At 38.0% G+C, this 20,992-nt stretch overlaps 2 protein-coding genes and 1 long non-coding RNA gene across 18 annotated transcripts in view; all 3 read right to left on the reverse strand.

The window, feature by feature from the left end:
* Window positions 1–8,079, reverse strand: part of GXYLT1 (glucoside xylosyltransferase 1) — a 52,897-nt gene extending 44,818 nt beyond the window's left edge. For 2 of the 5 annotated variants that reach the window (XM_023256951.2, XM_045061650.1), the window contains exon 1: window positions 7,734–8,079. In XM_023256951.2, the coding sequence (XP_023112719.2) occupies window positions 7,734–7,954 (221 nt within the window). In that variant the 5' untranslated portion in view covers window positions 7,955–8,079. The remainder of the gene's footprint in view (window positions 1–7,733) is intronic. The other 3 variants (XM_045061651.1, XM_023256949.2, XM_023256950.2) reach the window with 3 other exon arrangements.
* A 1,783-nt stretch (window positions 8,080–9,862) lies between these two features.
* LOC111561350 lies at window positions 9,863–13,586 on the reverse strand. Its single transcript, XR_002743853.2, has 2 exons — window positions 12,892–13,586; window positions 9,863–10,371 (listed from the first exon to the last, which is right to left on the reverse strand). It is a non-coding gene; the product is annotated as an uncharacterized LOC111561350 (long non-coding RNA).
* A 2,987-nt stretch (window positions 13,587–16,573) lies between these two features.
* YAF2 (YY1 associated factor 2) overlaps window positions 16,574–20,992 on the reverse strand; it is a 76,165-nt gene continuing 71,746 nt past the window's right edge. For 6 of the 12 annotated variants that reach the window (XR_006600657.1, XR_006600658.1, XR_006600659.1 and 3 more), the window contains one exon: window positions 19,359–19,452. Coding sequence is in view for 4 of the 12 variants with exons in the window: in XM_023256954.2 (XP_023112722.1) it covers window positions 18,140–18,377; window positions 19,300–19,452 (391 nt within the window). In the remaining 8 variants the exon portion in view is untranslated. Of the gene's footprint in view, window positions 18,378–19,299; window positions 19,453–20,992 lie in introns of those variants that run through there. The other 6 variants (XM_023256954.2, XM_023256952.2, XM_045061654.1 and 3 more) reach the window with 2 other exon arrangements.

Here is a 20,992-nt window from a genome sequence, read left to right on the forward strand (position 1 = left end):
TCAGAAACAGGCATTATCACTGCTATCTTTAAACAAATCCACAATTTACTTAGACTCAACACCTACAGTGCACCTTTGTTTCAGGAAGGACATAACTAATCTGGCTATTCCATGTCCTCCTGTTAAACCTTACAAGAGTAGAAAATCGAAATGAAAAATGGAAATGGGAAATTAAGTCTCAAGAAAAATAACTCCCCAATTAAATTCTTCCATAAAAATGATCCATTGAAATTATGTAATAATACCATTTTCTGCCTCCAGTTGCACTCTTCAACCTCTGAGACCTAGGCAACCACAATATCTATCTTTGGTCTCTATAGATTTGCCTGTTATGAATATTTAATGTACATGAAATCATACAATATGTGGTCTCTCAAGTTTGACTTCTTTCAGTCTGACTCGAATATTTTCAAGGCTCATCTACTATAGCATTTATCAGTACACTTCAATACTTTTTATGCCCTAATAATGGATGGATATGCCACATTTTGTTTAGTCATTCATCAGTTTATAGACATTTGGGTTGTTTTCCATCTTTTGGCTATTACAAATAATGCTGCTATAAACATTCATTTACAATTTTTCTCTGAACATACGTTTTCAATTCTCTTGCATATATACCTACAAGGGGAATTGCTAGATCATGTAATCACTCTAAAGTAATTAATGCAGATGAAACTGCAGGGAAAAAAAATCAAGTTTTAGGTAAGTTTCTTGACCATAACTCAATGTCTGAAAACACAGTTTAGGGATATCTTCCTGTCTTTCTTTAATGGAAATATAAAAATATGCACTAGAGAGTATACATGCCTCTTACTATTTAAAAAAAATCATAAAACACTAATGTGCTACTGGCAAGAGGTAGCATAATTTAATGTTTCTTATTTCTCAAACTTACATTCTCTCACTTATGAAAAAATAGTCAAAGATTAAAATATAGAGTAGAAACTCATTACGTACCAGCAACTGTTATTACAAGCAAAAATTAGAAAAAAAAACAACTAATATGGAGACAGATAGCAACTGTACTTTAGGCCACAAAGAAATAATATTAAAAAATACTGGGAAAGAAAAGGTAGTTATCCATGTTCTAATTATTAGCTGCTTTTGCTTTTATTCCTTAAAATTATCGAAAATGAAATATCAGAAATACAGTTCAATTTTCAAAGAGGTAATTCAACTGAATAATTTTAATGGGGCAAAACTGTAAGTTGAATTAAGTGGGTATGTCTTCAGTAAACAGTGACATCCAAAATCAATAAAGTCCATAAAAGCAAATCTCCTTCATTGTAGAATAAGTTGAAATAAACTTTACTATGACTCCTCCTCAAATTTCATACAGTGTAATGTTTCTAGTTCCAGGTGGCTTGTCTCCAAAGTGATGAAAGGGTAGCACAAGGGATCTTTGTGGTAATAACACAGTCCAGTATCCTGACTGTGTGGGTGGTTACACGAATTTACATATGTGATAAAACTGCATGAAACTACACATACATACACGAACACCTGTAAAACTGGTGATATCTGAATATAGTCTATGGGCTGTACAATGTCAATTTCTGGGGTTACAATATTGTACTATATTGAAACACATATATTCCAGTTGTATTAGTATTGTACTATGCTCACAGAGATTAAGATCCCACTATTAGGGGAAATGGAGTGACTGATACAAGGGTATCTCTGCAATTTCCTATGAAATAATATTTATTTTAAAAGTTAAAAAATAGAGGCGCCTGGGTGGATCAGTCGGTTGAGTGTCTGGCTTCAGCTCAGGTCATGATCTCACAATTTGTGGGTTCAAGCCCCGCATCAGGCTCTGTGCTGACAGCTTAGAGCCTGAAGCCTGTTTCAAATTCTGTGTCTCTCTCTGCTCCTCCCCTGCTCATGCTCTGTCTCTCTCTCTCCTTCAAAAATAAATAAAAACATTAAAAAAAATTTTTTTTAATAAAAAAGATCAAAAACAAAATTCCCCAAAATTTCAGTACTTGAAGAGCTGAGACATTTCATGCTTGGGATAAAGCAGAGCATTTAATTAATTATATAATACTCTCCACAGTAACAGTTCTCAAACTTGAAGTTTCCTTAAATCTAGTAAGAGAAGGTCTTCTATAATTTTAAACTGGAAAAGGTATTTTTCATTTCAAAATGTCCATGATAGTCTTGAGGCTTTAGTGAAAACCATGTACACCTTACAGTCAGGGATAAGTTTGGGCATATCCAGCAAAAGAATGTGGAAGTCTGAATGAAATGCTGTGAGCCACCCATGAAATTTCAAGGTACAGATACCTGCTCTGGGACTGTGGCAAGAGAAACAGAGATGCTCGTGACCATATTAGAGGAGACCATTCCCATGATACTGACAAATCAACATTACTTGAAGATCAGTGCCTGGGTCACTCATTTTCAACTAAAAATTGCCTCCAGACAACAATGTCTAGCTACGTCAGGTCTTTATCTCAAATCTCTAACTTCATGAACACTCAATGTGAAAAGGACTGCTTATATACAAATGGCAATGAACAATTACTTATCCATTTCAAAAGTAGGTTAGCTTCCCATTGTACCCAACCCCCTCCTGGGGCGGGGGGGGGGGGGAATGGGTTAAGGATTTAAAATTTTTTTTAATTTATTTGAGAGAGAGAGAGTGCACGAGAGCACATGAGCTCTCAGAGGGGTGGGGTGGGGGGAAGAGAGAGAGAGAGAGAGAGAGAGAGAGAGAGAGAGAGAGAAAGAGAATTTTAAACAGGCTCCACGCTTAGTGTGGAGCCCCACGCAGGGCTCAGTCCCACAGTGCTGGGATCATGATCTAAACTGAAATGAAGAGTTAGACGATCAACTGAGCATTTTAATCCACCCCTGGATTAAAAGATTTAATTGTTATAGGGCACTGGGTGGCTTAGTCGGTTGAGCATCAGACTTCAGCTGAGGTCATGATCTCACAGTTCATGGGTTCGAGACCCATGTCTGGCTTTGCACTGACAGCACAGAGCCTGCTTCGGATTCTCCCTCTCCTTCTCTCTCTGCCCCTCCCCTGCTCATGCTCCCTCCCTCTCTCTCAAAAATAAACATTTTAACAAATTTAAATGTTAAAAAAAGGGGGGGAAACTCCCTAGTAGAAAGTTTTTCTATGCATGACAAAAATGAAAATGATAAAGAACTGCCAATTTGAATACACAGAAATGCCAATACACTGAAAAACAGGTTAAGTCAATATGTGGGGGGAAGTATTTCCAACAGGAACAACACAGATAATAACCTTAATGTGTTAAAACAGGATTCCTAAATCAAAAAGTACACATTTTTTGTTGTTAGCCTAATCAGTGTCCCCTCCAAAAGCACAGACCATTATTTTAATTAATTACTAGTCAGGTTTGTGCTAAGCACTTCACAGCCATGTGAAGTACGATCGCCAATGAACTAAAACACAAGTGCAACGTACTGCTTTTATAGAAGATGAAGGTGGCTTTAGTAAGTAATTTGTTTCACTATTCACTGTCTGGACTCCTCTCTTCAAAAATGACTGCAGAAAAGAAGGAAAAAAATTCTGTACTAAAAATAGAGGGTCAAACCATTCTCAGCTAAATTAGTGGTTCTTAATATTTGGTTTTGTAACAATAACCTGGGGCACATATCTAAAATACAGATTCCCAGACCCCACTAACGGGTATTCTGGTTTAAACAGGTCTGGACTGGGGCCTGAGGACAGGATTTTTCCCAGAAGTCAGAAAAAAAAAATTTTTTAATGATTAAAATTTAAATGATTGAGGGGCACCTGGGTGGCTCAGTCAGTTAAGCATCTGACTTGGTTTTGGCTCAGGTCATGATGTCGCTGCAATCGAGCCCTGTGTCAGGCTCTGAGCTGAGCATGGAGCTTGCCTGGATTCTCTCTCTTCCTCTCTCTGTCCCTTCCCTGTCCCTTCTCTCTCAAAATAAATTAATAAACATTAAAAAGGAAAATGGATTCTATTCTTAAAAAAAATTTTAAATGACTGAAACCATCAGCATATTAGGTACGGTTTTACTGTGCCAGGTACCATACTCAGTAACCTATTCCAACTACTTCATTTCAATTCTCACAAGCCATCCAGTATCACAGATTCTCTTATCTCTAATCTAACTGATGAGGAAATGTATTCAAGGTTCATACAGCTAAGCATGTGGCAATGCTGGAGTCTGGCTCCAAAGCCCTAAAGATGCTTAGTATATCCTACTAGTATTCACAAGACCCAGCAAAAATGAGAACTCGATGGCCTAACCAGATCTGAAAGAGTGAGGGGACTATATACCAACAGAATGACGGGTCCAGAAATGATTCTCACTCAAATGTTTACTAGTTTTTTGATTTCCCCCCCCCCCTTCACACCACCACACAGCCATAATAAGATGAGATCTTGATGATCACCCTCAAGACTTATCAGTGAAATGTGAGAATTTAATCACTCTGAGTAAAGTCACAAAATAGACTAATCCCCTCTACGGAAGTCCTGATGTCTGATAATAATAACGGCTTTACATTGAATACCTTAGCAAGAGTCCGTCAGTATCAAACAGCTTGAGAGAGTTTCTCTATGTGGCAGAGCCTCTGCCTAGCCAGCATTCCCCTCTTGTAAGACACCACTCATCTCCAACACCACTCACGTTATCCTGTCCACCACAAGGATGTGCAAATGACACAGACCCTGAGAATCCGAGATCCCCATCCTAGACAACACTGACTTGTCCCTGGATGGACATGTGATACAAACAAATCCAGAGCCTTTTCCTAGAAATCGCCAGAAAATCTAAAGCCTCTTCCTGGAAATGTTTGAAATTCCTAGAATTTTGAAATTTCCTAGAAAATCCGGAGCCTTTTCCTAGAAATTTTTGAGATTTGAGAAGAAACACCCCAAAGAAAGAGCTCATGAATAAAGCCTTTCTACAGTGAAGAAAATAAGAGTCCTAGTCCTTAAGGTCCCTGGAGCTGCCCGGGCATTTCCTTTCATTTTTCCTCCTGCCAGCAACCCACGTAAGCCAATAAATAACTGTTTTGCTTAAGTTGGTTGTACTGGATTTTAATCACTGACAACTAAGGATTCTATTACAAATTAAGGTAAGTTATTACCTACATTTTACAGGTGAGAAAACTGAAATAGAGAGGTGGTCAAGGTTTCACAGCAGAGTATGAACACAGGTTTGTCTGACTCTAAGACCTGCACATTTTCTAAATACCAAAATAATGGATTCAAACCAGATACATTAATTAATAGATTTCACTGAAAACCTGTTCTTATCATTTCAGAAATTTTACTTGGAGAACTTGGAAGGACCCTTCCAAGTACTTTATTGTCATGGAATTTGTGCAATGAATACTCTCCATAAGATCTGAGCAGTAAAACCTACTGGATATAACCTAGACCCCATGTTTGTTGTTTTAATGTTTGTTTATTTTTGAAAGAGAACGCAAGCAGTGGAGGGGCAGAGAGACAGGGGGACAGAGGATCCAAAGCAGGCTCTGTACTGACAGCAGAGAGCACGATTCAGGGCTGGAACTCACGAACCATGAGATCAGGACCTGAGCCTAAGTCAGACGCTCAACCTACTAAGCCATCCAGGCGCCCCTAAATCCCGTATTTTAAATGAATGAGGGAAATTAATAGTTTCAGTCTTGCAGGTAAGACTGCTTCAAAACAGTAAGACTGCAATGACAATCGAGTCCTACCAAATACAAATGTTGCTTGCCTCACACCCCATTTTCCACTGATGAAAGACTATTCAGACTAGATTCTTACCACAGACAGAAACTTTACAGAAAGAGCACTGAAGGATCAAAGAATACAATTCTGGTCCAATTACTGATGCCTTCTGGACCTTGGTCAAATGATTTATACACAAGAAAAGAGGTTAAAGATAGACACTTACTCTTTATCCTGTGGTAGTCAAAAAGTTGGCCAAACTCTATGAGAAATCTTAAAAATGTAGGAGGGCCTGGGTGGCTCAGGTCCTGATCTCGTGCTTCATGGGTTCAAGCCCCGCATCCAGCTCTGTGCCGACGGCTCAGAACCTGGAGCCTGCTTCCGATTCTGTGTCTCCCTCTCTCTCTCTCTCTCTCTCTCTGCCCCTCTCCCACTTTTGCTCTGTGCAGTGTCTCTCTCAAAAATAAATAAACATTAAAAAAAAATTTTTTTAGGGGCGCCTGGGTGGCGCAGTCGGTTAAGCGCCCGACTTCAGCCAGGTCGCGATCTCACGGTCCGTGAGTTCAAGCCCGCGTCGGGCTCTGGGCTGATGGCTCGGAGCCTGGAGCCTGCTTCTGATTCTGTGTCTCCCTCTCTCTCTACCCCTCCCCCATTCATGCTCTGTCTCTCTCTGTCCCAAAAATAAATAAACGTTGAAAAAAAATATTTTTTTAGATAAGTAATATCTAAAATGAAGAACCCGGATCTAAGAATTCTCCAGCCTCACGTTGGGTGTAGAGACTGTCCAATTTCATACAGTGTTTTGATTAAAATGTTGCTTCTTTACAATTCTACCCAATACAGAAATAATTTTAAGTGCTTCACAATCACATAATAGACCATGAACAGCTTTTCATGAGCCTCATTTTTCATGAGCTCACTCAGGTCGTCACTCACTGCCTCTCCCACACCTGACTGGAAGCAGTTCTGCTTTTATGAATAGTCAGGAATTAGCCAGACTGTAATCAAATCATTGGGTACAAAACATGACAATCCTGCTTTCCCATGCGGCTCCTCTGCCCAAACGTCCTTTCATTTTGAAAGGGGCCATCAACTCTCAGAAGAATGTTAAACAGCCTGCAGCAGACCTGCACTCCTTCGTCTCACCAACCCTGTGCTTTCCCGTATCAAAGCAGCCTTTGCCTCTTATTAAGGGAGCACTGAGTCCTTCCCAGATTCCCAGAGAGGTGCTCACAAATAAAGAAGCCTATTTTTCAAGGAAGTGCAAACGCTCAGATTTTGTTAAGCATTCATAGTGCGTCGCATTCTTTCTTCCTTTAAATCTCACGGTGATTCCAACTCTGGCAGTGATTTGTGCAAATCCACGTAAGTCACTATGCTTCTTTTTAAACACCGATTTTTAGAGAAAGATATCCCATCCCACAAAACACGTGAGCATGTTAAGCATCGCTGATTTTTCTTAACTGGCTGTAAGTTTCAGAACAGACCGATTGCTTCCTAAAGAAAAATTCAAGCTACGCATAAAAGCTCTGTCCAGATTTCACTAACTAATAATGAAAATGTAGGCGTTAACACACAAAAATTGGACGCCCCATTCAAGAGAAGGGGAAAAAATTGAACTAGGGCGCCAGCCTGATGTTTAAATATCTCAACTTGAACTCCATGGAAACAAGAGGGAATTCCCACTAGCCAAACAGCAAGAAGGCTTTTGTGGGGCACCTTTTACTTTCAAAGAATTCTTTAAGGAAAAAAAAAAAAGCAACTGTCAATTAAAAGTTGAAAATTAATTTCTATCTGCTTTAAAGGCGCATAAGGAATGGGTCAGAGGGCAAACACAAAGAGCATGGGGTGCTCTCCGGCGGAGCTACCCCCGGATGGAGGGGAAGGAGGGAAATGAGAGACGGGGTCACGGACGGCGGCAAAGCGGGAGGCGCGGGCCCGGGGACGGGTGGCGCGGGACTGACCGGGGAGCTGTCCGGGCCAGGCCAAGCCCCGCGTCCCCGCTCCCGCCGCTCCTCCCTTCCCGGCCTCGGCCCCCAGACCGGGAACAGCCCGTACCTGTCTGACCGGCCGGGATGCGCTGCGGGGCCCGCGCTGCCCACCCCTCTCGCGCCGCCGCGTCCGCCGCCCGCGAGCCAGGAAGCCGCTGCGGCCTGCGGCTTCCCGCCACCGCCGCCCGCTCCTTCCTCCAGGGACACGGCGAGCTGGCTGAAGGCGTAGAGGAGCGAGCAGAAGCCGCAGGCCAGGCACAGCACCACGATGCGCAGGTAGCGCCGCATCGCTCCGGACCCGCGCCTCAGCCGCCTCAGCCGCCGCAGCCGCCGCAGCCGCCGCGCCGCACCGCGCCCGCCCGGCGAACTGGAGCGAAGGGAACAGCACGGCGCAGCCGCGGCCACAAGTTCCTCCTCCGCCGCGGCCTCGCGCCCGCCCCTCCTTCCTTCTTTTCCCCCCTCTCGCCCCGCCCAACCACCTTCGTCGGCGGGCTGACAACCCGCCGCTAGCCTGACCCCGCCTCCGCCGCCGTGGGCCCCTCCCAGGGGGTGGTGGGGAGCTGGTAGCTGCGGGACGCGCAGGCGCAATGAGTGGGCGAGACCTTGGCGCTCTGGAGTCCGAGGGGAACACAAGAAATGCAGAGCAGGTAAATCCTGCCCCTGGTGGCTCCAAACCGAAGAGGAGAGGTGTGGCAAAATAAACGAGGCGCTGGAGACAGCTGACCCAAATTCAGATTATGGTTCTAACACATAGTAGTTTGTGACGTTGAGCAACTTAAAGTCTCTTGAGCATGTTTCTTCATCTCTAAAACGGAGATCATATCCTCATGATAGGGTGGTGGCAAAGATTAAACTGCTTAACGCACGAAAAACGCCTTGCACCTGGAAGGCATTTATTTGATTAAGCCATTTTTCAGTTCCATCTTCCTCAGCAGGGACTTCCCCAGCCTCTAAGTTTAATACTGTACGAGCCATTTTCATCCAGATATTTAATTACGTCGTAATGCTGTTGAGAATGCATATCCTGCCTCCCAGTGAACTTGTTACGGGCATGTTCGGCTGAGGTGCTCTCTATTGCATCTTTTTTTCACCTTCTTTACAACTCATCATTTGCATGTTCGAAGCAATTAATATTCTCCCTAAAGGGCTTTCTCTTTAGCTTTCCATTTCTTCTCCCTCTTCTTCAGCCATATAAACACTCCATTCATTTGTTGAACATTTATAAAGCATCACTATGTGCCAAGCGCTATGCCTTGGGGTATAAAGGTATAAAGACACCTAGCTGGGCATAGGGTGGGACAGTAAATAAGTTCGTAAGTAAGTGGGACTTAAGTGTCAATAAGGGACAATGAGTAAATATGTGGGACTTATAAATATGTGTACTACTAGAATACAGACATTAGGATGTAAGCCTGTAAAGGTGTGGGCAAACACAGAAAGAAGCCATCAGTTCTACTGAGGGCATGCTCAAAAGACACTTCATAGTAAAAATGGACCCAGAGTCTTGGATGGGGTAAGGGAAGGAATTGCAGGCTGAGGTATCAATGAAACAGGTTCTTGTGTCTGGGAAGCTGAGAAGTTCGATACCACCAGCTAAGTGAATGCAAAGGAGGCTATGATGAGTGATAAGACTGTTGAAGGGACCGGATATTTGAGTGCCTTGTTTAGTATGCCAAGAAGTTTGAACTTAATCTAGCAGAGTGGGTGAACCACAGAAGGGTTTTTAAATTAGGAAGTAACATGATCACATTTGCCTTTTAGAGAGCAGGTTCTGGCCTCAGTGTGGAGGCTGGGACAGAAATTGAGATTGGAGCCAGAAAGCAGTGCCAAAAAGTGAGGGAAAGGAAGCTGGCTTTAAACACACACACACACACACACACACACACACACACACACACACACACACTTACACACCTCGTGGAGAAAAATCATGCTGTTAAACTGTTCAAATTGCATTTGGAGCTTTGAAGAGTTTGGCCATGAGAATCAAAGTGGGGAAATGCTGTGTAATTTAACACTAGTTCTCCATTTGGAATCCCTACACAAAACACTGCTGGCTCTGTGACCATGGAAAGGCACTAAAGAAATTTAAGCCTCAGTTTCCTCTATAAAGATGAAATTTCTTGCCTTACCTGACAAAAAAATGAAAACTAGCATGCTATCAAGATGTGTAAGTAGAATTAAAACATACACTTATTCATTCAGTAAACATTTATTGAATATATTCTACATGCCAGACAAGGGGCTAAAATGTACTGCCCTCGAAGGGATGACAGGCAAGTAAAAATGATGACAATAATAAATTAATCCTTCTACTACACCTTACAATTCTTAGAGAAATAAAGATAAACTCAACAAAGTACAAAGATGGATCGCAAAAGCATTTGTAAGAATGGAAAATAGATTTTGAGAGAGAAAACTAAAGGTTATATTACCAAGAAACTAGAGTAAGAGCTAGTACTCAAATAGATCAAGGATGTTTAAAGAGATGCCTACCACAACTGTTCTCTATTTCAACAAAGAAACTAAATGTAGTAAAAATAAAGAATAATTTAATGACCCACAGATTGTTAAAATACTGAAATGGCAATTTTCATTCTTCAACAATTTATGGGAAGAGCATATCTGGAAGAATAATCATCCGTTTACTTGACATCAGGGTTCTGGACCATATCACACCCCTTAGGTTCCTTTTAATTCTGTAACTAAAAAGGAAATTCTGTTGAAAAAATATATAACGCATTCCAAAATTAGTAAATATTTTTGTATTACCCACGGTCTTAACTGGCTGTCTTGGAGTATAAGGAGCTGTGTGCATGCCCTTCTGATCATTTCCAGGATTCACACATTTTTGTATATATTTTTAAATGTATGTTTATTTTTGAGAAAGAGAGACAGACAGAATGTAAGCAGGGGAGGGGCAGAGACAGAGAGGGAGACAAAGAATCTGAAGCAGGCTCCAGGCTCTGAGCTGTCAGCACAGATGCGGGGCTCAAACTCAACAAACCAAGAGATCATGACTTGAGCCAAAGGAAGGCAGACACTTAACTGACTGAGCCACCCAGGCACACCTGCATATTTTTATATTCTTAAATTAATTTTAAATATTGAAAATGACTTAAATATTTTTGAGGTCATAACAGTTACGTATTTTTCATTTACTGTATGTATGTACTTCCGAGTCTACTTTTTCATCTCTAGACCACACTCTTAATTCTCTAGTGAAAGGCTGACTATATACAAATTTTTAATCGATATTCATCTTCCCTTCATTCTATCAAAAATTTAATTTAGGTGGGCAAAAAGAAATTTAAAAGTAGCAATATTTGTTGTTTAAATTATGGAGATAGAGACCTCTTCCATGATCTAGAAAACTCTCAGATACAGGATAATACAAATTTCAAGAATTTTATATTCAAAAGATCAATCTTGATTATTCCTACAGCTCCTAGTATATTTTGAATATATAACTGATATTTAATGTTTTTATTTTTTTCATAAATATTCTCAAAGTCACTCTATAGCAAATGTAGGGTTCTGTTCAGCATTCCCGTCCCATTTCTGTCTACCTTTTAGTATTTTTTTTTAAATCATTTTCCTGGGGAAAAGGTAAACTCTATATCCTTTCAGAGTAAACTTCAAAAACTTTTCTATATAACTTTACTTTATAATGATCTATGCAAAATCTGATTTAATCCTTATAACACTTATATGAATTAGATGTTATTTTCTTTTAAGAAACAAGGAACCTGAAACTTAGAGAAGTTTGTTGACCCCATCACTAATAATGAAGATCCATAATTCAAATGGAAATCTTTAAGGATCCAACACACGTTTGTTTTTTCCATTATACCATGCTGTCTCACTATGAACAAATAAATGCTAATCTGAGTGATGCAAATTAGAAGTAAAAGGAAAAAGAAAAAAAAATCCATGTTATATGAAAACCCCTTAGACTGGTCTTCATTGAGATTAAAACAAAATTTACAATCTGTGAAACTCAAGTCAGATTAGGTGCAGGGCACAAAGAATCAGAAACTCAAACTAAAAGTGAAAACTACTCTCTCTTCCGGTAGGCCCCTAGTGAAATCTCATTTTCCACAGTCCATTTCCTAGAAACCTTGTTGGACTGGAGGAAGAAGTTGGAAAACAGTACTGTCAGTTTGAACAGAAAGTATTTCAGTTTAGGTATCCATTCAGACCAGTAAATGTAAGGAAAAGGTAGAACTGAGTAGGATGCAAGTGTCAAGCATTTCTCTTCATTCTCAAAAAACTCATAGGCCGCATGATTCAAAAACATGGCAGTGGAAGACCAATAAATGGGGACACCTTAGCTCCTATATGATCCCTGAATTGGCTGGCATTTCCATCCACAAGGAAGGGAGAATATGGAGGGGCTAGAGTAGGGAGGGGAGTAAGGAATATCCTATGGACCATCCCTGTAATTCTCCCTCATTCAGTCTTCAGGAACCTTCCATTCCCATTAATACAATAGATTATAATCTACTACTTTTTAAAATGGTATCAGCAAAATTAAAAGCTAGATTTGTAGGGAAATTTAGTCATGAGGAAAATTGGAATTAAAACACACATGCACAAGTTCACTGAGAAGCTGCCATCAATCAAGGTTATAATTACAACAATAGCAACATCTTTTTCCTGACCCAGGTCATCAAAAGTTGAAGGCTGAAAATAATTAAGAATTCTGATACCATCACAATTCAGAAGTCCAGTGCTTAGTTGAAAAATAAAATCAGAATTCTTGTTACCCATATTCCTTTCTATAAAGTAATTGCATCACTAGACAGCCCTGTTACATTTGGTTTCTTTTTTACTTTTATGTATTCTTAATAAAGTAAAAAAAAAAAAAGATTCTTTTTTGCTCTAATTAAGTTAAACTGTCCCTTATTTATCTTATCCTGTACTGGAAACCTACGCTTTTTAATCTTTTACGAAAGAACTACCTCTTGGTCCTAAGGCAAGATCATTTTGTTCTTCTGAGAACTCAGCCTACTTTCCTTTTTTTAAAAAAATGCTTTCATTGCCATTTTGTCCTGTAGGAGTCTTCTCCCAAATTGGTTTTACACAGTATCCCAACTCTTCTCAATCTTGCTGACTCCGAAAGTAAACACAGTCTCATTTCATTGTTGCTATTATTATAAATTAAGAGGATAGGGAAAACAATATACATTAAAAAGTCTAAATTAGTAAATCTTGGAACTCACCTTAGTTTCTGAATTCTCTTGCTAAAAGAGTTATGGAAACATGAGGATGAGATGGTAGCTTTCACTCAAACTCCAAACTTCCAGGTAGACCAGCAGATCTAAACCCAGATGTAAGCTCAAGACCTGCCACTCCTCAGGAATTCCAATCGCAGAAGCATCCATTTCACTGGGACCTCACCCCAAAAAGTTCTCATTGGGGCTTATCTTCACATATTGAAATGAAGCAATTCTTTAACTTTAAAAAAAAAGTATTACTGTTTAGCCTTATATACAGAAGAGATGTGAGGAACTTTATACGAACACAAGGAAAAACACTAAGGTCAGAATCTAGAAAATCTGGATCAAGAGTGACATGGCAGGCGATTAGTCCTACATTCGATTAAAAGTAAGCCTAATTTGAGATTTTTCTCAGAAATGGAAGGCAATCAATAAATTATCCGCATTATCCATAAGAAAAAGGCAAATTTCCTCACGTAAATTAAAGCTTTTCCCGAAATAGGTCCGAATAAAATTTTTCATTCAGATTCTGGGTTATGTTTCATCATCTTCGCAAAAAGGAACAGCAGACCTCATTCAGCTGATTACTGATTTTTAAAAATGAGTATAGGGGCGCCTGGGTGGCGCAGTCGGTTAAGCGTCTGACTTCAGCCAGGTCACGATCTCGCGGTCCGTGAGTTCGAGCCCCACGTGGGGCTCTGGGCTGATGGCTCGGAGCCTGGAGCCTGTTTCCGATTCTGTGTCTCCCTCTCTCTCTGCCCCTCCCCCGTTCATGCTCTGTCTCTCTCTGTCCCAAAAATAAATAAACGTTAAAAAAAAATTAAAAAAAAAATAAAAAATAAAAATGAGTATAGAAAAAAATGATAATCTTAACATGGTTTAAAGTCTTAAACTTTGAAAATCCAAGTTGGAGTAATGAAATGGGAGCTTGAAAAATACTATTGACACCCAACATTATCAGCTGCAACTGTCAAGAGGAGATCCAAACATCTTAGTGTGGACTCGCAGTGGATACTTAGGCCAAACTGAGTTTCCAGGGAAAAAAAAAACAACAAACAAAAACCAAAAAACTGGCAAGCACTCCCTCTGCTACTTCTGTATCTTACATATTTTTATTGTTGCAGTAATGGCTTTGTAATTACTTATTTACAGATCCTAAGATGTGAGCTCCACATCTGTGTCCTCTTCATAACCACCCCCTGGCCCAGTGCTGGGCACACAAAATATACCCTATAAATGTTCACTGAATACGGATATAAAGACAACCTAGATCAGGAAAATACTTAAAGTATTACAATAGTAAAATAGTTACTACACTCTGCAACAACTAATGTGGAAGAAAAAAAAAACAAAAATGAAAAATGATTCAGAACATGAAACATGTCCCAGAGCACTGAAACATTTCAGAGCTCTGCTTGACTTTTCCATAAAAGTACCTGGTCTTTTAAGGGCATTTCATGCACTTCAGAACTGGCCCATTCCATAAAGACAGGAATATCTGCACTGGCTAAATATAAAGGCCACATTAAAAACCTTTAAATTATCTGGGCTAGTGGGAATGTACACTCAGGAAAGTAAAGTGTTCATATAATTCAAGGTAAAACTTCTCTATGACAGCTTCTTAAAATCAACTGGTTTTGAAGAAAATGGTTTTAAAGTTACTACACATATATTGCTACCCGAGTAAACATAGCTGAAACTTTACAGATTCATTATGAAGATCACAGCATGTTTTTTAAACGTTCTCAGAGACAGACATGCTACTATTTGTTCTGCCTTCCTAGAGATTCTTCTCTATGACCACCCAGATTGTATCCCAGCACCCCATGGCCTAATTCCTATTTTTGCTGTTTGTTTTTCTCCTACCCCTTCCCTCATTTTTTTCCCGTTCCTATCCTTCCTTGCCTTTGATATTGCTGAGGCGTATTTTATATTACCCTCAATAGCCAGTGAGGGCATTCTTCTCCTTCTGCTTTCACAAAATGATCGGTCACATCCTGTATTTTGTAACCTTCAGTGTCTTTTGATTCTGCTCAGCTATTTTTGTCACTGATGACTTTTCTACACTTCAATTTTTTCTACATTCATTGTTCCAGACAACGGAAGGTGCCTGTGGTTGAAGGCAGGGGAGGGCAGTGCCAATAAGTCAAAGTATCATTTTATGTTTACCCTTTTCCTTATACATTCACTTTTCTGTTTTCAGTTAATTTTCAAAGTACAGTACAGATGTTCCTATCAATTGCCCAATTCCTGTATCAGGTCTTTAAAAGATTCCAGAAGAGGTAATTTGCAGACCAAGCATATAAGTAAAATAAGTGCCTCAGTGGAAACGAAAACTTCTAGACCATTTAGCATCAATGCATAGAACATGCAGAAACTACATTTTTAGGCAATAAGGATTTTTGCCTATAAGAAAGATAATAAATATGCTATCAACTTAGACAAGCTGAAGTTCTCTTCCTTTTTAATGTTTTCACTTTGTCTACTATCACTATAATTTTAGGAAAGCATGTAACAAAAATAAAACCTTTAAGTCAACTATTTCTACTGTGTAATACAAAAGGTTTTAAGAATATGTATTTCTGGTATGCCTCAAATTATATCTTCACTCTTAATTATATTAAAATAAGGCAATAAACTCTGAAAAACATTCAAATTCTTTTTGTATGGAACTTGGTTAAAAGAACCCACTGCTAAAACTACAGGGTAAACCAATGAAAGAGTTTAAAATGTACACTAAGCCCAGGCTCTGAATCTTTTTGCATATTTTAACATTAGGTATATTTGTGGAATTTGGGTCTGTTTCCTGGTTTGGAAGTGTATTTGAGGTAGGGTGAAATTAAAGCAAGTGAAGATAATTGTGATTAATGAGAGGAAAACAAAATTTCAAACTAGCCAACTCAGTTCATTTGTCCTAGCTCCAAGTGCATACCAACAGAAAGTTGGCTGATCTGGGATCAGAGCAAACATCTGATGTGGAAAATTCAGTGTAACCCACAGAACACAATCCTTTTGGTCACCCAAGAGGGTGTGCAAATAATTTTTGTTACAAAGAGTATTTTTGCATTTTCGTAATGGGATTTTACCTATAAAGATAGTAAAGGCTCATTTACTGAGCAACCAGTGTGTGTCATGTAATTAATAAGAATTTTATATGGATTGATATTTAATCGTCACAACAACTTGATGAGTTAGAATTGATTACCATTATCCCTGTTTAATAGATGGGAAGAGACCTTGAGTAATTTACTCAAGCTCACTTAGGCTGTATAACAGAGATTCAAAGCATCAGACACCAGTTAGCACTCTAAATTTCCATACTATATACTCCCCACTTATATAAAGAGATGCCTATACTCCATTCTGGTAAAATCCCATTTCTGTCAGATTTTTCTGTCTTACAGTCCATTTAAAATACATCCTCAAAGTTTTTGATCATCATAAGACCCAGTGCCTCCAGAGCATAGTTTTGATTTAAAAATTAGAAGATTTTCCCTATTACAATTTATTACTTGTAATTTTTACTGTGTCTAAAATTTGAAACATTTGAAACATGTTGAAAAACAATAATATATGACAAAAAATTTTCATGTTTTAAAAGAACATAACCAGTTAGCTGGGGCTCCATTGAAAGTATCTTATAATAAAAACAAATTTTAATTTTTCATTTAACAACACTAAAGAATGAGGTATATAAATGTTTTAATCACAGACTTTTACTGTATGCAATTAACTGTACTTCACAACTAGCATCTTACAAAAAAGACAGTCCCATTGTGCCTGGAAAAAGTACTGCAATTAAACGGAAAATTACATTACCACAAGAAACCACCAAATACACAACTGTCAGGGTCTACAAGTTTTTTGTTTGTTTGTTTTTTGTTTTTTTTCTGTTCTTCAAATGCAATCATAGTGTTTTTAAGTGGTATTTTGTATCCAGGTTATGTTTTTAAGTTAATTTATATTCCAGAAGTCTCCTAGAGGTGGATACATATTAAGCAAATGGCTAAAAGAAGCAGGAGACCCTATGAGAATTTAAGAAGTACTGTGTGGTTTCTAGGCTGGAGTTTAAATACAACATGAAACACATTATTTCTTGTAAACAAAAATGCAAAATCTGTAGTCATAAAAATATTTTATTGGTAATTTTACATAATAGTAAGTGGGGCTGTAAATATTTTTTAAATTTCAGGATATTGATAAATGCATAAACTGGCAGTTGTGTCTGAAAATAGGATACTATGATTTTCATAAAAATCATTATATTTAATAAGAGGCCAATTAAACTGATTTAAGATTAGTTATTTCCCAGGTCTGTGCAACAGTTCCCATTTCTGTATTAATTAGATTCATACTTCTATGACCCTGCACAAGTTTGGGGCAAGACAACAGTGATAGTTAAAACTATTATTAAGTTAAAGCTTTTCCAAAATTGCAGCTTTTAAAATATGTCAGGTTTCTTTTCTGTTTTTGCCAAATGTTTATAATTATTTGAACTGTAATGTTTTATTTCATACAGAAAACATACCAGTGTTCAATGACAAGAGGACTAAACCTGAATTATAAAGCTAAATAATCAATGTTTTATTGTTTACTACTCTGCTAGTAAAACATTACAATAATGAATGTTTTAAAAGATAAACAAACAAAAACAAAGATAAAACCAGAAACATAATTCAGAAACAATAATTTAGTAAAATGTGTCAAAAACATTGGCAACGGTTCATACAAATTCTTTATTTAATAACAATTTTCCTATTTAACCACACCAAGTACCAGCAGGTGTATTTAAGAGGATAACCATTAAGAAAATCCTGTTGCAGCAATAGTTGATTAAGTTGATCTTTGACTTGTATACATATAACTATTTGTTTCACAATTCTCAAATAATACATATTTAGGCAGCTTGCACTATGTTATAAAAATTGAAATTCATACATGCCAATAGTAGAGAATTATGTGTTAGAATTCACTAAACTAAAAGTGAAAATAGACTTACCAATAACACTGCATAATGAATAATTCAACCACATTTTCATGGCACCTTTAACTGTGGAGACCAAAATGTTAAGTTTGGAAATTTTTGGTAAGCATAGATTGCAATAAATTCTAACAAATTTCTATCTTATGTAAAACGCAAATTATGGATTGTGCATGAATATGTTTGTCATGAAAATGTGGTACCTCTTGGCATAATCTGTGTATTTGCATGTTATGACAGAAGTGACTAAGAAACTGGAGAAAATAAACTTTAATGAGATTCTCCATTCAGTGATGAGGCTTCTCCTCTGGGTGAAGATGACCTGGACATTCCCCTCTCTGTGTTATCAGAGCTAGACCCACTCTGACTGTGTTGATCTGCAGAAGCAGCACTAGATGCAGGCGGTGACTTCGTTTTCTCCTTAAAGTCTGTAATAATGACTGTCAGATCTCCAACGGTAACTTCCAAATGCTGAGCACTACTCCGATCCACATTTTTCAATCTTGGCCTAAACACAAAAAATGATTATATTTTAAACTAGCTTCTCTTTCTACCAACTTTCTGAACATATACTGAATAAATCAGGTAAAAATAATCAAATGAATGCATCTATATTTAAGGCTCTAGATTCATGTTTAACTAGCCAAAAAAAAAAGGTATAATTAAATGTTTTAAATCATTAACATTAATCAAACCAATCATTGATGAATCTTCTTCAACATGACAAACTGATACTCTGGAAGCAATGGTCTCCTAATTGTGCTTTTATAGCTTTATCATAATTTTGCAGATAGCTTATAAGTTTTACTAAAATAAATGTTTTAAGACAGTAATGACATAGTTGTATCACAGAGTAAGCTGATAACTATTAAGGCTCAGTTATACGTAAGGCTGTTATTCCACAGATGTGCCCTGATAAGGCATCATGATTATCTATTCTGCCTGTACCCAAGAAGATTTTAACTGGTCAAAGCCCATGCAAGTATCTGTTCAGTATTGTGAATATCACTCCTGGCTTTATGACTAAAAAAGAAATAGCTCAAGCACAAATGTCTTTTAATCTAAAAAAGGAAGGAAGGAAGGAAGGAAGGAAGGAAGGAAGGAAGGAAGGGAGGGAGGGAGGGAGGGAGGGAGGGAGGGAGGGAGGGAGGGAGGAAGGAAGGAAGGAAGGAAGGAAGGAAGGAAGGAAGGAAGGGAGGGAGGGAAAAGGAAAGAGAAAGGAAACCTTACATTTAAGCTTATATTGGTGGCTTCTGTGTTTAATTTCTAATATACTTCTTAAACTCAGAAAAACACTTTCATGATATTTTATAATAAAGGAGATAAAATCTCTTCTACTCTGTATATGAATAGATTAATTTCAAAAGAATATTAAATTAATGGTTTGTTTTATTATTTCAAAAGTGCCATAAAACACTCTTCAAATTTACCTGGTTTTCTTATGACTGTTCTTTTTGCTAGTTGTTTCCTTTTCACTCTTTTCTTTTTCTACTTTATCTTTTTTCTCTTTCTTTGACTGTGTAGGGGGCACAAACTGCTGGGTAACCTGCTGTGCAACCAACTGGGAGACAGGTCGAGGTTTCCTGTGTGCATGTTAAAAAGAAAGTTTTTTTATTATAACTTAAGAAAATACATTCTTTATGAGACTAGCTCTGATTATAAGAATACAGGTACACGACATTATTTTCAAGTACAAAAAATCCTTGTATGTGAGATAATTTAATGTGCAATTTAACAGATTTTACACACATACACACACACAAACAAATTACTGTCTTTCCTATCCAACAAAAACAAAACTATAATAACAGTTAAAAGTTATAGCCCAAGATATATGGTCAAACCATGAGAATATAACTGTTACATAAGTCAATGTGAAAATTATTTAAAAAAGTATATCAAACTGAATGCTCATAGGGAAGCACACATATAAATAAACATGAATTTCAAAAATTTAAACTTGAAAATTTATACTGAAATAACATTTAAATATATCCCTTCTCCTTCATAGAAGGAAATAGCTAACCTAACCATCTGTGACAATGGCTATTTGTTCTTTCCTCTAAAATCTTTCACTTAATTTAATAAGTATTTGAGTGTCAAATTTTCTCACTCTTTATTGCTAAAATCTTTAAGGTTCCTTTTATCTCTAGCCACAATCTCAGTGTGCTTTTTTGACCTTGGCAATCTGTCTAGTCCTTTGAGACTTGCCTATTCACTCATTTATTCACTTAAAAAACATTAATTGAGAAACTATTGCAAAAATTGCACCATGATATCTGAAATGTTGCTTCACTTCACGCTTTAGTGACAGTACTAACTGTCACTTGTCAAGGATCCCTCCAGCTTTATGGTAGAACTTGGGCAACTGTGGTCAAGATTCGAAGTAAACAATCTCTAAGTTCTTAAAATGAGAGACAGAAGAGTGAGGAGGGGAATGAAAATGGGAGGAGTGAAAAAGTGAGAGAAGGGAGAATAAGATAAACATAAATTTTAGCAGCTGGTCTACAAAACAATAGTAATTTTATTGCATGGAAAATCCTGAACCCATTTTGGTCAGTAGAGTTATTAAAGAATCTTTTGTTGTTGTTCCTCTAAAGCCATGACAAAATAGAAACCAATGAGAAAATACTGCACTATCTACAATTCAAAACTTTAAGGAGGAATCCTTTTAAGGAGTAAATAGGAAACGCAGTATGTAAACAGGTATCAGTAGATGGATAATGAATTTTGTTCAGAGCCTACAGAGTCTGAAGTACAGAAAGCATATCCAGGAAAGATGTACAACACAATTTAAGAAGTAGGGTTGACACAGATATCAGGGTTAATTATGTAGATTAAGAGTTATACAAATGAAAGTGATATAGAAAGCATGGTGATTAATGGCTGAGCTTGTAAGGAAGTAAAATTTTTAAAAAATGGATTAAAACAATGTTTTTTGGAGCACCTGGGTGGTTTAGCTGGTTAAGCTTGCAGCTCCGGTCATCTCTGCATCAGGCTCTGCACTGACAGCTTGGGGCCTGCTTGGGATTCTCTCTCCCTCTCTCTCTCTGCCTCTCTCCTGCGCATACACTCTCTCTCTCAAAATAAACATTTAAAAACACACACAATGGTTCTTAAATT

This window comes from Felis catus, chromosome B4 (genome assembly GCF_018350175.1).
Source record: "Felis catus isolate Fca126 chromosome B4, F.catus_Fca126_mat1.0, whole genome shotgun sequence".
Classification (NCBI taxonomy): Eukaryota; Metazoa; Chordata; class Mammalia; order Carnivora; family Felidae; genus Felis; species Felis catus.